The 16,519-nt window shown below is 54.2% G+C and overlaps 6 protein-coding genes across 6 annotated transcripts; 4 read left to right on the top strand and 2 right to left on the bottom strand.

Moving 5' to 3' along the window:
* Positions 1-1,405: 1,405 nt before the first annotated feature.
* Positions 1,406-5,819, top strand: TRIREDRAFT_67983 (uncharacterized protein; the record flags this gene model as incomplete). Its single annotated transcript, XM_006968478.1, has 3 exons — positions 1,406-2,558; positions 2,910-4,739; positions 4,804-5,819. 3 exons carry the CDS (start codon positions 1,406-1,408, stop codon positions 5,817-5,819), a joined length of 3,999 nt encoding a protein of 1,332 aa, XP_006968540.1.
* An 820-nt stretch (positions 5,820-6,639) lies between these two features.
* TRIREDRAFT_123554 (uncharacterized protein) lies at positions 6,640-7,787 on the top strand (the record flags this gene model as incomplete). Its single annotated transcript, XM_006968477.1, has 2 exons — positions 6,640-6,999; positions 7,090-7,787. Exons 1-2 carry the CDS (start codon positions 6,780-6,782, stop codon positions 7,785-7,787), a joined length of 918 nt encoding a protein of 305 aa, XP_006968539.1. The 5' UTR covers positions 6,640-6,779.
* Positions 7,788-8,018: 231 nt separating this feature from the next.
* On the bottom strand, positions 8,019-9,024 carry TRIREDRAFT_68000 (uncharacterized protein; the record flags this gene model as incomplete). Its single annotated transcript, XM_006968416.1, has 2 exons — positions 8,019-8,369; positions 8,524-9,024. 2 exons carry the CDS (start codon positions 9,022-9,024, stop codon positions 8,019-8,021), a joined length of 852 nt encoding a protein of 283 aa, XP_006968478.1.
* An 888-nt stretch (positions 9,025-9,912) lies between these two features.
* On the top strand, positions 9,913-11,071 carry TRIREDRAFT_123553 (uncharacterized protein; the record flags this gene model as incomplete). The annotated part of the gene is made up of 4 exons (XM_006968476.1): positions 9,913-10,053; positions 10,127-10,151; positions 10,223-10,904; positions 11,008-11,071. Exons 1-4 carry the CDS (start codon positions 10,024-10,026, stop codon positions 11,069-11,071), a joined length of 801 nt encoding a protein of 266 aa, XP_006968538.1. The 5' UTR covers positions 9,913-10,023.
* Positions 11,072-11,649: 578 nt separating this feature from the next.
* Positions 11,650-11,892, bottom strand: TRIREDRAFT_110954 (uncharacterized protein; the record flags this gene model as incomplete). Its single annotated transcript, XM_006968415.1, has 1 exon — positions 11,650-11,892. The coding sequence occupies one exon, from the start codon at positions 11,890-11,892 to the stop codon at positions 11,650-11,652; it is 243 nt and encodes an 80-aa protein (XP_006968477.1).
* Positions 11,893-15,176: 3,284 nt separating this feature from the next.
* TRIREDRAFT_68068 (uncharacterized protein) lies at positions 15,177-16,386 on the top strand (the record flags this gene model as incomplete). Its single annotated transcript, XM_006968475.1, has 3 exons — positions 15,177-15,413; positions 15,527-15,853; positions 15,925-16,386. The coding sequence occupies 3 exons, from the start codon at positions 15,177-15,179 to the stop codon at positions 16,384-16,386; spliced, it is 1,026 nt and encodes a 341-aa protein (XP_006968537.1).
* Positions 16,387-16,519: the final 133 nt, after the last annotated feature.

Here is a 16,519-nt window from a genome sequence, read left to right as displayed (position 1 = left end):
TCCCCAAGCTTCCAGCGTCCTGGGATCGCCTCAATCACAGGCCCACATGGACAGACTCGACCCCGATCGCGCGTCAACCAACCAGGCAAAGTGGATGTAGACAATTAATACACCCTGCTCTCCTGCTCTCTGGCACCCCGGCGGAGCGCTTCGTACCTCGTCATTATCTCCTCGTCTCGCCGTTCTCCTGTTCTGCACTCATCGTTATCGTCATTTCTGTTGTGTTTTCGCCACATCTTTTTTCTGCTGGCTAGGTAGTCGGCCTCCTCGAGCGACGTTCTGCAGCGTCAAACAACCACGCAGTGCGGAGGGGAGTTTGCCTTGGTCAGAAGCCGGTCTCGCTTTGCCCCTTTGTCGGTTTCTTTCGACTATTGTATGCGTTTCAATGGATTGAGCAGCTTCGAAAAGAATCTCGCTCACCGAAGGCCTTTCTGACGACTTTGCCTTTTTCCCTTCCATTCTCCTTCCCTCCTTCCCTTATACCTTAAGGTGAGTTGCGTGTAGTAGGAGCGGACAACGCTTTACGAATGCTCTTTCCTACAACTGATCAAGACCAGCTGACTAGTCGAATTCGCTCAGCTCTTTATTCTTCAGATTTATTCTATTCCCTTTATTAGCATCTCATCACGAACAGCGTCAGCGAGACTCTTTGTCGACTTCCGAAACCTCTCTTTATGCTATTTCAGCATCGTTCGCATCTGCCTCCATCGAGCAATCCGACCGGTCGCCACTCGTCTCGCTCGGCGGCAACATCCACTCTCTCGTTCGATTCGTACCGGAACTCTCCAGCAAGTCTCGACGACATTTCCTTTCTTCACCCATTGCGCACCTGGATTTCCCACAGCGCGCTGACGCCATTTGCAGTCGGGCTTGGGCGTGTTCTAGTTTTGTTATATCAGGCCCCGGTACTGGCTCACAGCTTTCGCAGTTGTTACCTACAGATACAAGTTGTCTGTCAGGTCTCAACAAGGACACTGAAAACACTGCAAAACGACAGGGGAAAGGCGTAGCGCTGAGCTGAGGAGCCTTGTAAGTCTTCCCCCTTGCCTTAAAAGTCTCGCGTCGGCAGCCCTCCGCTGCAACGCACGTGGAAATTCATCAAAAGCGATACCGCTGAACACAGTTGAAGACTGACGTTTGGTTCCGTGAACAGTTTCTGCGCGGTGCAATCCGAAGCCGGATGAGAAAATCTTATTCAGCTTGGCATTGCTTTTCTGCAAGTAGTGGTATATCCCTATGAAAGGGGCTGGCCATCAGCCGCTGCCTGCCACAGTCAAGCATATTATAGCTTGAAGACGTGGCACTCAACGGTCTTCTGTCCTAGACACATGCATGACTGAGATTATAAACCTTCAGCTCTCACTCGCTTCTGACATCTCCTGCAGTCTGATTCAATCCAACAATCATGAGTGCCTGGACAGATGACGAGTATATGAATGCGCAGGCGGCGGTCTCGCTTCCCCCTCGAGAGTATGTTCCCTACAGAACGCCTTCAACCAAGTCAAGAAAATCGAGGCGCTCGGCCCGCTCTATCACGCCGCCGGCAAAGAAGAAGCTTTCGCCCACGAGGAATGGAAACGCCTCGAAGCGTTCCTCGAGAGATATCACAACCGACGAGCAGATCAGCATCCTCGATCCACGACGCTTCACACCCACTTTGCATGCCAACTTGGTCTCTGAGATCTTGTCGCTGAGGAGAGATCAAGAAGAGAAGACGAAAGTCATCGAAAGCCTCGAAAGTGCGCTCCAAGAAAGCCGGGAGGGTCTGGACGCCCTACAAGAGAGCGTAAATGCTACGACCAAGGAGAATCGCTCATTACAACGACAGCTGTCTTTACTGGAGGGTGGAACGTCTTCAGCCCTGGGAGATCTTTCAAAAGAGAGAGACGAAGCTGTCGAATCAGTTGCCGAGACCAAGAAACGTTTAGAAGCAGCCCAGAGGAGGATTCGGAGCCAAGAGGAAGATTCTCAGCGAGTTCATGAGCAATGGGCGGAGGAAAAAGAGAGCTGGGAAAACGAAAAGCGCAAATATGAGCGGCGAATCCACGTGGCGGAGAGCCGCCTTCAAATGGTGCTCGATGAGGTGGCAGCCTATCAAGCCAATCACGCAAATGGAGCAGCTCAACAAGGCCAAGGTCATGGCCATGAAAGCGATGCCGAAGAGAGCGGTAGGGACAACGACTCTCGCAGTGTCCGAACAATGAGCCTCACAAGTAGCATTCGGTACTCCATGGCCAATGGACCTGGCCTCTCCCTCAACAGCTATTCTCTGGCAGACGAGCTCAAATTTGATGACACCGATGACCAAACGGACATTGATGGACGCGAGAGTGTCTTCTCCAGCCCACGACAGCCAAGCCCGCGACAACATCGGCGAACATATAGCCGTGAGAGCATCATCAGCAAGCTTCATCGGAGGACGCAGAGCATCGACAGCATGAAGCGTCCTGGCAGTGTTGCGCGCGGTAGTCGAATCCTGATGAACCAATCCCTCCTTGAGGCTCTTGAAGGCGAAGACGAAGAGACTGAGGGCGAGGACTCTGCTCGAGCCCTGACTCGTACACCTACCAACAAGCCATCCTATGCTGATGCGGGACTCCAAGTCTGTTCCACACATGCCTACAGTAACGCTGGAGTTCAGTGCTCTCCTGTTGTCGAGCATACATACAGCGACGCGAGTACTCAGTGTGTCGTCCCTCCGGCCCCGGCCACGGATCTCACCCCGCCTCCCACTCCGGTTCCAAAGCCTCCGTACACAGACACCGGCATTCAGTCCATTCCCACGCCTGGGCCCTCATATTCCGATGCGGGCATCCAATATTATTCCGATTTTGAGCCTTCTTTCGCTGATGCGGGCACCCAACACTCCGTCACCTTTGCACCTTCATATGTTGATTCAGGAGTTCAAGACTCCCCTGCTCCTAAGCCAGCATATGCTGATACAGGAATACAGTTCTCGCCACCATCCTCACCTGTACTGGACGCAAAGGAACCGGAGTCTGGGGCACTTGATGCAGATACACCCCCACGATCTCCCCAACAAAGTGAGCCCATTCACTTACCCCCTGCTGTTGAGATGCCAGCTACGCCCCAGCGCATGGTGTCGTCGGCCTCACAGACGGTTGGGGTTCCGTTGACGCCGCCGAAGACACCAAGCTCGTTGTACTCCCTACCCAGTGGATCACCAGCGGAGGTGAAAGCGCCCAAGTCTGGACCAAAGATGGTGACTTCCTCTACACAGACTGAGGCTCCTGTTCCAGCTCCCGTGGTTCCTCCCGTGCCGTTACCCCCCTTGGACATTCCGAGTATCAGCATTCAGCCGCCAACCAGCCGGCCTGCATCGCCGCATTCTCCGAAGCTACCCCAATATTTCAAAGACTTTGGCTGTCAAGTCAACATCGTTGTTCAAGACGGTATGGTTGATTCATGCTCTCAGACAGAGGCCATCCAAATTGATAAGAGGCTGGCTCGTCTTCCAGCGCATCTTCAGCCGTCTTCTATCACTTCCCGGCCTACCTCGCCTCATACGTCGGGTATTGCTGTTCCCGACAAGGGCGACATTCCTCTTCCTGGTAGCTTGCCTCCTCGGAACCCTCGACGATTGGAGAGCAGCCGGTATAGCACCGAGCTTCCCTCTTCCCCCATCAGTATTGCGATGGACGACCATGATTTGCATAACTTCGACGACGATCTTCTTCTCTCGAGCCAACGCGCTCCCATAATACCACCTCGCCGCTTCAGCAGCCTGTTCTCTGGTTTCTGCACCGATTCGGATGAAATCGACGAGTTTGGCGATCTGGACTTGAGCGATTCCGAGTACCGCACGGCGTTGACGGCTCCCAGACCTCCTTCGAACCTGAGCCGAACTGGCAAGCGAAGTTCATTCGGCACCGTGACGACTTCGCCAGAGCAGCCTTCCAAGCGCTCTGGTAGAACGTCTGCACGATCGGTCAGGAGCGGCGACCTGTACAGTGTCGGTGAGGATGAGAGACCGAGCAGGATCACGGAGCTTTCTCCAGCACCTGCCCTATCACCGTCGAGCCGCAACAGCGATATGCGAAAGGCGACAATGGCCCAGACTGGCATGGTAAATTATCCTACCATCGTCGAGCCCAAGAACCCACCGCCATTCCCTATTCCAGCCCGAGCAAGCTCGCGGAAGCCATCCATCAGCGCCAGCAGCATCCCAAGTGACGGGCGAAGCACTCCATCGACCACTAGCTGGCATCGCCATCGTCGGAGTGGCAGCCGCACTAATCATGCCAACAACGTTCGTCGTGTCCGATCCGCAAACACACTGCAACGCCATGAACGCCATCAAAGGACAGGCAGCCGAACACCGCCATTGTCGCCTTCGACTGAGGCCCCCGAAAGCCCCGGCCTCCCGCCCCTGCCTCGAAATGCGATTACCACGCCCAGGAACCGAGAAGGCAGCACATATAAAAAGCATCGTCACCAGCTATCCAACAACACAGTGATGACGGCGAAGTCAGAAGCTGCGTCTCAGGCCAGCTCGCAGACTCCCGGAGTCGTGGATGCTATTGCCCAGACCATGGTCGGAGAATGGATGTACAAGTATGTTCGCAGAAGGAAGTCATTTAGCGTTGGAGAGGGTGCGCACAAGGATGAGAACAGCAACGACAGGCACAAGCGATGGGTCTGGGTGGCGCCGTATGAGCGAGCTATCCTTTGGAGCAGCAAGCAGCCGTCTTCCGGCAGCGCCTTGTTAGGAAAGACGGGTCGCAAGTGTAAGTTGATGCCTCTGACGCGAATGAATATCATGGAAGCTAACATGTCGAACAGTGGCTATCCAATCAGTCCTCGACGTCAAAGATGACAATCCGGCACCGAGGGGTGTTACGACGCCAATCTTCAACCGGTCCATTCTGATCCTCACACCGCAGCGAGCACTCAAATTCACGGCACCCACGGCAGAGAGACACTACCTCTGGCTGACGGCTCTGTCGTTCCTGGCCCATTCCTACCAGGCTGTCCCCGATGTTCTACCTGCCCCAGCTCAACAGCACCTCTCGGTCAAGCAGCAGCCTCTGCCGAACTTCGAGCCCCCTCGACCTACTAAGCTGACGAGAGGAGGGATCCGAGATTCGATTCGATTAGCCAAGGGCCGGGCTGTTGCGCAAAAGCCGGACCTGTCGACTATGCCCAGCATTCCGGACGTTCCATCCGTGCGGATGGGAGACGTGGCCAGGTTCCGAGTGGCAGAGTCCGTGAATGGACCTGGGCACTCGAGGGAAGACTCAGTAGACGCCGCCGTGCCGCCCATGATTCCACGCTTCAGCGACAAGAAGGGCCGCGCGGCTCCGAACCACAGCCGCAAACGAAGCAACACCGGAGGCCGTGTGCCCCCGCCGCTGTCTTTCCGAGGCTTCGCGGGGCCGACGCTGGGTGAAGGCGACTACCAATACGCAAACAGCACGACGGGTGCCAGCATTGACACCTCTGGCTCTTCTGACATTTACCAGTCCCAGGGATCCACTGCTGCCAGCTGGGGAGTAGCCCAGACGCCGCTGTCAACGGTATCGTCCCAACAAGGCAACTTCTTTGACGCGATAGGGACTGTGCGCATGGAAGCCTTCATCAGCCCCCATGCGTACCAGGAGTACAATGAGTACCAAGGAGGGGAAGACTATCGGTCACTGGCGCGGAAGAAGAGCAAGGAGTTCCGCCGGCGCAGCAGCCGACACCGTCGTCGAGCCCAGCTGTCAAGGAGCACCCGCGCATCTGACGAATTCTTCAGCGGCAGCAAGACCGCGGGAGAGGAGGATTTTTTCCGTGACGATCCTTTCAAGGGCTTCTAAATTGCGCGAAACGAACCGATCGCGAGATATACCAAACACTAAACCACACGCCTTTTCACTTTGTTCAATTTCTCTTACCTTGTGTACCAAACGATCCACATATGATGGATCAAGCAACACCACGACGGGATACCCTCTTTCCCTCTCTGTCTTTTTTCGTTTTGTACTGATATGAATTACGGTCATTGCCGCTACATTTCGTTTGCGGATCTTCTTCTCTTCTTTGTCGTATCTACCATTCTTCATATCTGCGGTGCCCGGCGCTGTTTTTCTTTTCTTGGATGTGTCTGTATTACTAGCAGCTGTTTCCTGTGTCTGGGGTGAATGTTGGAATCTCAGGAGACCCTGAAGATATGTACAAAAGGGCGTATACAAGGCAAGAAGGTGCTATTTCCACCACGATCTTACGCTGTAAGAAGGCGTCTTGGTCTGACCATGGTAGAAAGTATAGAGAGAAGATGAGGCGGCCGGACGAAGGCCCTCTTTTGAATACCTCAGACACCTTGGGCAGTCTTTCTCCGGGAACATGGAGATTTCTCTAGTCAAAGAATTATATCATATAGAAAAGAGGGTCAAATACGCTCGTAATACAACATAATATATACTACCTTTTCACAGAGGGGATTGCTCATAGTTTATCGTAGATGAGGTAGAGTGCCATATGCATGTACTAGATAGTCGAGGTAATATTCTATGATGCGAAGTCAGAAGGACGGCCCCGCCAAAAGAAAAAACCGATCCATGGAGACGGAGCTGCGAACTTGACCCCGCCATCATCACTACCTACATCACACTCTGAATCTGCGACTGCTATCTCTGTTTCCTGCTCTACGTTGTTTGCTATTCGACCCAGGAAAGCGGACCAAAGAATAATCGAGAAGAGCACGAAAGGTCCAAAAAAAAAAAAAAAAAAAAAAAAAAAAAGAATCTAGAGACGAGACATTGGCACACGGACAGAAAATGGAGTCCGAGACATTAGACCAGATGCAGGCGCGGCACCGGCGCGAACTCAAAGACCTGCAAGGCAGAATCACGAACAAGAAGAAGAACGCGACGAAGAAGACGCGCAAAGGCGTCAACGACGAGTGCGCGGAGATGGAGCGGCAGCTGAGGGAGAAGCAGGCCGCCGAGGTTGCGGCCCTGAGCGGGGAGGCTGAGGAGAAGGAAAAGGAGGAGGATGGTGAGCCGGAAGAGGGAGTGCAGCGGCAGGAGGATACACAACAACAAAAGGACGGGTTGACGAACGGGACGACGACGACACAGGGGCTAGAAGAGGCGACGTCGAAGCTGAGACTGGATACGAATGAGGGTACGAAAGGGCAGCAGCAGCAGCAGCCGGGAAAGAAGCGGAACCGACAAAAGGAGCGCATGGCACGACGCGCGGCGGAGCACGAGGCCGCGATGCTGAGCGCCGAACAAGAAGCCTCGACGATGACGGACCACCGGGCGAAGGAGAGCGCGTACATGAAGAAGGAGTTTTCGGCGCACGGGCTGAGCGAGAAGGAGATCCAGCCAGACGGGCACTGCCTGTTCTCCGCGCTGGCGGACCAGCTCTCCCAGAACGGCATCCCCCTCAGCGCCGAGGAGGAGGGCGGGGAAGCTGCTGCTGCTGAAAGGGAGCCTGCGTACAGGACGGTGCGAAGGGCGGCGACGGGGTACATGGAGGCTCACGCGGATGACTTCGCGCCGTTTCTGGAGGAGGATCTGGGGGATTATGTGCGCAAGATGAGGGATACTGCTGAATGGGGTGGGCAGCTTGAGTTGATGGCTGTTGCGAGGCGGTATGGGGTTGAGATTCGGGTGATTCAGGATGGGAGGACGGAGAGGATTGGTGGTGATGAGGAGGGTAAGGGAGAAGGGGACGGAGCGAAGACGTTGTGGTTGGCGTATTATCGGCATGGATATGGGCTGGGGGAGCACTACAACTCGTTGAGAAGGGCGACGACGACGACGGCGACTGCAGAGTGAGCGTTTGGACGAATGGCTTCGAGAACAGCATCGCGAACTTTGGTTTAAACCTCGTCTAATGGGAGGATCTGCTCTGTTTCACTTTGGGAAGAGAGAAAAGCTCAGAGTGAAGGTCAACATCTTGCTTCTCTTCGAACACCGATTCTGCAACTACGCCCCCATTTCTGGGCACATCACAATGCCACACTCTCAGTTCAATCTTCACACAAGAGACCGGCAAAACCATCGCCGCTACCGAGTCCACACGGAAATAAAATCCCTGACGCTCCCGTCCTCGTTCGTTCCCGCCTTGTGCGTCCGCTGGGGCTTGACGAGACACACGCGATGCAACCCGTCGGGATGGGGCAGCCGTGGTACGGAATCGGACTTGACGCTGCCGTCGTCGGCGTACTCGATCGGCTCGCCGGGATGCTCGAGGAGCGCCTCGTAGACCTCGGGCCAGACGCCCCAGGGCGGGCCCTGCAGCGACAGGGGCTTCCCGGAGGGGAACTCGAGGCAGATGAGCTGGCCGCCGGGGGCGAGGAGCTGGGACATGCGCTTGGCCCATCGGGGGCGCTCGGAGGGCTTCAGGGCGCATAGGAACTGGGAATTGGGCGAAAGGGGGGCAGGAGAGGGGTTATTGTCAGCGAACTAGAAAACAACAATTATAGAGCCAGCCTCGCTGTGTCTCCTTTCTTCATCATCTTTTATGACTTTTTTTTCTTTCTCTTTTTTCTTTTTCTTTCTGTTGGCTCACCGTGTAGTCGAATATCAAGTCAAACTTGCTTGCGCCCGCGTCGGCTTCCCAGGCAGTGCCGAAGAAGTCGCCCGAAACCCAAGTCACCCGGCCGCTGCCGACGCCGTCCCTGACATACTCGGCATATCGCCCCTCGGCATCCGCCTTGGCCTTGTTCTCGCGCGCGAGCTCCAGCGCGCGGGCGCTGTAATCCAGACCGACGACGTCGTAGCCCAGGGCACTCAGCAGCAGGACGTCGTGGCCGAGGCCGCAGCCCGGAACCAGGGCCAGGCGGCGGGCGATGGAGGCCGTGCCGGAGGAAGAGGAGGAGGAGTCGCGGCGCTCGACGGAGGGCGGGATGAGGTCCGTTCGCTGGGCGAGCAGGTCGGCGAGGGCGAGGGAGGGTCCGGCGCGGTCCCAGGGGTGGAAGGACTCTGCGTAGAGGGCGTCCCAGGCGTCGTTGTGGGCGGAGACGGGCGTCGAGGCGAAGGTTTCGCGGAGGCGGATTGGGCCGTCGGTCATTCTTGCGGGTGAGGTGGGTAGCGGGGCTTGGAGGGGAGGGGATGTGTTGGTTTGGGGGGTTGGTGATGATGATGATGCTTGATGGGAGGTGGTGGTGTTGCGATGAGGGTGGGCTGGAGGGAGTTGAGCGGCTGACTGTTGTGTGTGTTAGATACTGCCAGGATTCAGTAGTTCTATCATCTCATGAGAAAGCTGAATGAATTGACATACTACTAGTAGCGTGTCATGTGAGTATCGTGATTCAAACAGCGGCATCAAGAGAGGAACGTCACTGAATCAAGGTCAGGGGACGAAGTTCATTGAAGGCTGCCGGATGGACGATGATGCTGTGTTAGGTACCTGCCTAGATGCTAGATTGGTAGTGGCGGGGACGGAATATCGGGCCATGTGAATTCCGTGGCCTCGGCTCAGCTGTACCATGTCACCAAGTATAGTTATAGTGACGGCATGAGAGCAGCTCAATTATGCTGAATCTACACACAATCATAGCAGAGAGGTAGTCGAGGAGATAACTAGGTGGATAAGATTGTATCGTATTCGTACGCTGATACTTGTCTGATACTATCTAGAAACGAACAACCTACAGAATCAGAAATCAGGTTGTCGAAGTACATACGTGCCGAAAAGGGCAAGACGAGCTGCGTATCGATAAGCCCCCCTCCCTCGTGGCTTTTGCTTTTTGCGGAGGTGGAGACTGGACCATGGATACGCAAAAGTGGCGGCTGACCGCCTGCCGGAAGCGATGCGATAAGCGTTTGTTCGGGGGCACGGTAACTACGTAACTACACTAAAGGTGTCACAGCCGCTGAGCCTCGGCTTGGACGGTCAGTTTGGCCTTGAATGACATGGTAGGCTGTCTGACAAGATCTCTTGTGCTTTCATTGTCCTCTTTTACTGCTGTCTTTGCTTGGTATCAGGCCTGCTTTGTCTCTTGCTTCATAAGAGTGACCTGATTAAAGACAATTGTACTGCTGGTTCACATTGCATAGCGCATTCATCATGGATATCGCCAACCTGTTCAGCGTCAAGGTACGTTTTCCAACCATCCCCCGAGAACATCTCCATCACACAGACACTCACCAAACGCGTCTTGTCGGCACAGGGCAAAGTCGTCCTCGTCACCGGAGGTACGTTACAATTTCCCCTCTCGGCTAAAAAAAAAAAAAAACAACAACTCATCTAACTCGTTCCAACCCAGGCGCCAAAGGCATCGGCCGGATGATCGCCGAGGGCTTCGTCGCCAACGGCGCAAAGGTCTACCTGACCGGCCGCGACGCCCCGGCCTGCGATTCGGCCGCCGCGGAGCTCACCAAGCTCGGCAGCCGAAGCGGCGGCTCCGCGCACGCGCTGCCGGCGAACCTCCAGGAGCTCTCGCAGTGCGAGGCCCTGGTCAAGCGGCTGACGGAGCTCGAGCCCAAGGGGCTGCACGTGCTGGTGAACAACGCGGGCGCGGCCTGGGGCGCCGACATCGACTCGCACCCGGACCACGCGTGGAACAAGGTGCTCACGCTCAACCTGCACCGCGTCTTCACCCTGACGCAGCTGTGCCTGCCGCTGCTGGAGCGGGCCGGCTCGCACGAGGATCCGGCGCGGCTGATTCACATTGGCAGCATCGACGGCCTGCGCGTGCCGACCGTGTCCAACGTCGCCTACGCCGCCAGCAAGGCCGGCCTGCACCACATGTCGAGGGTCCTGGCCAAGGAGCTGGGGCCGCGGCACGTCACCAGCAACGTCCTCGCGTGCGGGCCCTTTGCGACAAAGATGATGCGCGCCACGCTCGAGGCCGCCGGCGACGCGCTCATGGAGGAGATGCCCAGGGGCAGGATCGGGACGCCGCAGGACGTGGCCGGTGCCAGTCTGTTTCTCGCGAGCCGGGCTGGGTGAGTTTTGATTATCTTCTTTTTCTCTCTCTCTCTTGCGCTCATCACCGTGATGTGCTGGCTTTTTATTTTTTGGTGCTGACTTTTTTCGACGTGATTGCAGAGCGTTTTGCAATGGAGCCCTCATCAGGGTGGACGGGGGTGCATCACATGTGTCGAAGCTGTGAAGCATTTTCTTCTCATCCATCAGGCGGCATCATCACTATCATCATCTACAAATATGTACTTGCCTCTTCAGGGACAGACTGCATTGTAAACATGACGCAAACGACAGCAAGAGCTCAAGGTCAGATTAAAAGAGGCGCCCATGACAGCCTCGTGCGATTCCATTGTAAATTAGCAAAAGGTGCGGGTATGTATAGCAGGCTATATGTGCAATGCAAGAAAACCGAGGAGAGAGAGAGAGAGAGAGAGAGAGAGAGAGAAAGCCCAAGAGATCAATAACCAAAACCAACGTGACAGACGTCTGTGTATCCAATGCCCTGTCTTCTTCCCAACAGACCGATACCATCCTATCCATCTGTAAGAAACCCCCTTGATTACAGTAGGAAAGGAAATTCCAAGAATTCGACTGTGTCGTGATTCCAAACGCCAGACCCCATGTATATGAATGAAACAACCTGAACAAGAACGATAGAGTCAAGTCTATCAGCCCCTGGATAATAGTCGACGGAAAAAAAAAAGAAAGAGCAGCCTTTCTGAGCGCTGAACGCTTTCAAGTACGGACCAACTCCTCCGTGAGCTTTCAAAGGCCCATCTCGGCAAAGTCGCGCACCATGACGGCGGCTTGCGCGCGCTTGGCCGCCTCGGCGACGAGGGTAAAGTCCTTGAGGAAGGGCTCGGTCGAGGGCACCTTTGCCTGGACGGGGGCGGGCGCCATGACGGCGGCGGAGGTGCTGGGCGACTGTCTGGTGGTGGACGAGTATGTTGAGGAGGAGGAGAATGAGGAGGAGGAGGAGGAGGCGGCGGATGAGGAGGAGGCGTCCATGTTTGAGAAAGTTTGTTGATTTGAGAGAAGTATTAGAGAGAGAGAGAGAAGAGAGAGAAGTTTGTTTGATGGTGTTGATGCGATGGCCGGTGTCGACGAGAGGATGCCGTCGATGCGTTTGAGCAGGTTGAGAGAGGATGATTTGACTGTAACCAGGAGGGCGACAATTCCGGAGGTGGTAAGCGACGCTTTTCTTTCTTGTCCCAATCGGGCGACTGGACGAATTCGGCCGGAGAGTGTCTTTGGTGGAAAACGAGAAGTCCCGTCCCTTTGATCGGTGATGGACTGCAAGCAAAGATTGTAGAGCAGTGTCTTTTATCTTTTCTTCCGTCTGTTGATCCTCGTCTTTTAGCGGAATAAAACACAAGATGAAGAAGAAGGAAGAAAAAGGGTGTATCGAAGAGGAGAAAAAAGAAAGGACAAAAGGTGTGGATAGAAGCTTGTCAGGTGGATGAGCTGGTTATGTGTGATGATAGCGTGAGAAAGTGTAAAATAAATGGAAAAAAGAGGATGCGCGCTCCTTTTTATCTAGGCAACTATTACAGAGGTATACTACTACTATTACTTACTAGGTAGTACTTGGCAGTATCGGCAGTACCAGCGAGATGGCTTGTCAGTTGATGTTCTGGATCTCCGGCTGTGGGGTAGAATCGACTTTTTCTGGCTCTTATTTCATCTCTTACATATGACGACAGGTGCCAGAGCCAGTGACACACTAACGCGGAGTACATTCAGCTGGCGTTTACGGGGAAAAGGGACTTTGGGGGAGGAAGGGGAGGGAGGGGGATGAGGCCGGGTTTGCCTCGGCATTTACATGTACCTACATACCTACATATATAGTAGGTACTTGACTACTGGATGAAGATGATAATGTTGATTGGTTAAAGGTGCGAGATGGAGGTACTGTACCTATGTACAGCACAATAACATGGCATCTGGTTTTCTTCTTCTACGAATAGTACGTCAGTTACGTGATGGACGGGCTAGTATCGTAATGTGTATCCAGTCTGTGATAGATACTCAAGTAGGTAGATCACGATGAATACCTAGGTATGGAGAATATGGAAGTCACAACAATTTCTACTATCAAGCGGTACCTGCTCCAGAGTGGGGGGTTGATTCAATGTCTCCTACCTAGGTAGGTAGGTAGATTAGGCACATATTAATAGTACTTATACAAGACAAGACGCACTTGTTCACAGCTGCATCTGCAATTCGACCAACATTCAGTGCTATAATAAGACTTCCACCACAGCCGTTACACGTATCCCTTGGAAACGAATGAGACGCAGCCACATTTTCCCAGTCTGTTTCTTATATGGGGGTCGTGCAGGATGCAATGAGACCTATGCTGTTACTACCTTACCTTATAACAGAAGAGCCAGCGGTACCTAGGTACCTACTACTGTGTACAAGATGAAGAGGAAAAGACCCAGAAGACTTGGGTACGACTAGTCGGATTAACCGATCCGAAATGCGGAGCGATAGAGGAAAAAAAAGGCAGTCAACAAGACACACACGACACAAGCCAAGATCTAGGCAGAAGCTTTTTTGCTGCTCTGTCTTGACTTGGCTTCAGCTGGGGAAAAAAAAAAAAAAAAAAAAAAAAAAAAAAAAAAAGCCGACCATGTAACGCTCTAACAGACGACCAGGCTACTACTGTAGGTACCTTAGGATAAGCAACTGTTCAGGAGCTATGTACTGTACATTACCACGGATTACCGCTAGGAGTAATAAATCGTCGGGCATCGGGTTCAAGGCCATGGCATGGGTCTCATTTCAGGGTCCTCCTGTCTATTCGTCCCTGCATCTCAGTCCATGTCGACTTTTATTTGGTGTCAGTCCAGGGTCTGCGCTGGCGTTGACATGCGCGTTCCAACGTCTCGAACATGCAGACTGTAATAATACATAGGACTAAAAAGGCATTGACACCTTACCACCACCTCCACGTCAAAGCAACAGGCACCGAGACAATGAGTTTTCACACAGCTTCAACACAGACCCAAACTCGTCCCCTTGCCCTTTCCTCTCGCACGTCCCCAAGGAGCGGTGAGGCCGAGCGTTCAAACCATCAGAGCATTACTAGTAGTACTAGGTACTATGTATATGGAGAAGCCTGGGGGCAAGAGACGAAAACACGAGGAGGGAAAAAGAAGAAAAAAAAGACACCGAGCCAACCAGACGGGAGCACACAGACCATTTGCGGGAGAATTGAATGCTGGGGGGGTTTTTTGTGTCTTTTTCTTGAATAAGGCCCGAATACCAGAACCAGCCACGACTCGTGTGCGCTTTTCCTGATCGTCGACTATCTATCGAATTTTCTAGCCGAAAGAACCACTTTCTGTATTTTTTCTCTCTTTCTCTTCTTTATTCTTTTTTTCTTTCTCTTTTTTTTTTTTTACTTTCTCTCTGTATACTACTACTAGTAGTACTTCTCCTTCGACTCTACCGCACTGTCGTGCCTTTTGGAGTTGCAACGCATACACCTACATATGTTACGATGCGGGCGACTGCAGTGCTGTGTGGGTTGGTGGTGGTCAGGGGACAAGTGAGCTGATTCTGATGCCGTGCTTGCCTGTCATTCACAATGTGCTGCGTGTTGGGAAGCTCGTCTTTGCACCACCACCACTCAAGGACTGCCAAGTAATGCCCTGCACGACTTCATAGGCCATCAATCATGGATCTCTACTGTAACATACGTGATACAAGCCAAATGCCTTCGCACATTCATCATGATAGTAAGGTATGTACCATAGAATACTTGTACATGTACATCAACAGACCCTGGGGCCCCACTCGACGCCCGCTCCGCTCCCCAGTCCGGCAACCCAAACTCCAGTCTGCTTCACACACACAAACAAACACACACGTCACTTTGTCAAGCCCTTTTTTTTTTTTTTTTTTTTCATTTCCTTCTCACTTTCACTAGTAGTAATGCTCCGAGATTTATCCCGGAGCAAACGCCCTTCTAGAAGCCCACCTAGGCAAGTCCCTCTTCTCCCCAATCCTCCTCCACTTACTACCTACCTTACCTACTACCTTGTCTCGCTCAACCGCCTTGCCTCGCCAAAACGACAATTACATCAGAGGCTAGCCGGAACAGAACATTCCGAGATCGGGGGCAACAACAGGACATCCAATCGCCCTTCTCACGCCACCCTCTCCATACCTTACCTTTCCCCCCCCCCCCCCCCCCCCTCCGCGCCTCGGCACCCCGGAGGCACCACACAGACCCCCGTACCGCTCCGTCCTTCTCCTCCGGCCTCCTCCTCCGGCCCTCCCCAATGGCCGGCCCTCCGTCCTCCCGCCCCGGCTGGTTCGCCGTCCCGGCCCCCGTCCGCGAGCTCTTCAAGCTCTTCCCCCTCGCCACCCTCCCGCCCGAGTCCCTCCCCGAACGTAGCCCTGAGCCCTCCTTGTCGTCTTCATCTCGCGCTCGGCCGCGCCTCTATGTATTTGCGAGGACGTGGGAGGACGCCAGCAATGGCCGGCCGAGCTTCAATCCCCAATGCCTCAAGTGGCAGGTAAGCACACACAACACACACACACACACACACACACAAAAACAGGACCCCTAAATATATCATGACAGCATCAACATCAACCAACTGACACACCTTGGGCTTCCTCTCCATAGACATTCCTCCGTATCGCCGGCGTAGACGTCGACCTCGTCCCCTCCAACAACCACGCCTCTCCCTCCGGCGCCCTGCCCTTCCTCCTCCCTCCCACAACAACAGCAACAACAACACCAACATCATCCTCCCCCGAAAAGGAATCAGCAAAGCCTGCTCCCGCTAGCAAGACCACAGCAACAACAACAACATCAACCATCCCCCTCACAGGCGCCAAGATCCACCGCTACGCTCAAGACCACGCAACCACCGCAACCTCCCCCGACGCGCCCCCCTCCCGCACCGAAGCCTACGAAGCCCTCCTCTCACAAAGTCTTCGTCCCGCATGGGTAAAACTCCTTTTTCCAAAGCCAAATTTCTATCAGAACCTCCCATAGCTAACAGTACAATGGAAACACAGCTCTACGCCCTCTACCTCCACCCATCAAACACCCCCCTCCTCAAAACCCTCTACCTGCCCGCCTCCCCGATCCTCCACCTCCCCGCCCTCCACGCCCTCCGCGACGCCGCCGCCTCCGAGATCCTAAAGACCACCCGCTCCCCGTCAATCTCCCCGCCGCAGCTCCTCGCCGACGCCACAGACGCCCTGCGCGCCCTCTCGACCTTGCTCGCCGGCGACGAATGGTTCTTTGGCCGTCCCGACCCGGGCCTCTTCGACGCCGAGGTGTTTGCCTACACGTGGCTCATTCTGGATGAAGAATTTGGCTGGGCCGCCGCGGCGAAGGCGGCGGAGGAGGAGGAGGAGGAGGAGGAGGAAAGTTTTGCGCTTGCAGAGGGCTTGGCTGGGTTCGACAACTTGGTCAGCCATAGGAGGAGGCTGTATGAGCGGTGTTGGCCTGAAGCAGTCGGGCAAGCACACTAGAGCAGTCATATATATATATATATATATATATATATATATATGGCATCGTGACGGATGTTGATCAGACGCAAGAAATCAACGGGCACAGTCGGTCCATGTAAAATACCCCCCCTTAAAATCGGAGTTCTGCCCC

The sequence above is a fragment of the Trichoderma reesei genome (assembly GCF_000167675.1).
Source record: "Trichoderma reesei QM6a unplaced genomic scaffold TRIREscaffold_23, whole genome shotgun sequence".
Taxonomy (NCBI): Eukaryota; Fungi; Ascomycota; class Sordariomycetes; order Hypocreales; family Hypocreaceae; genus Trichoderma; species Trichoderma reesei.
This window is presented reverse-complemented; position numbering and strand designations above follow the sequence as displayed.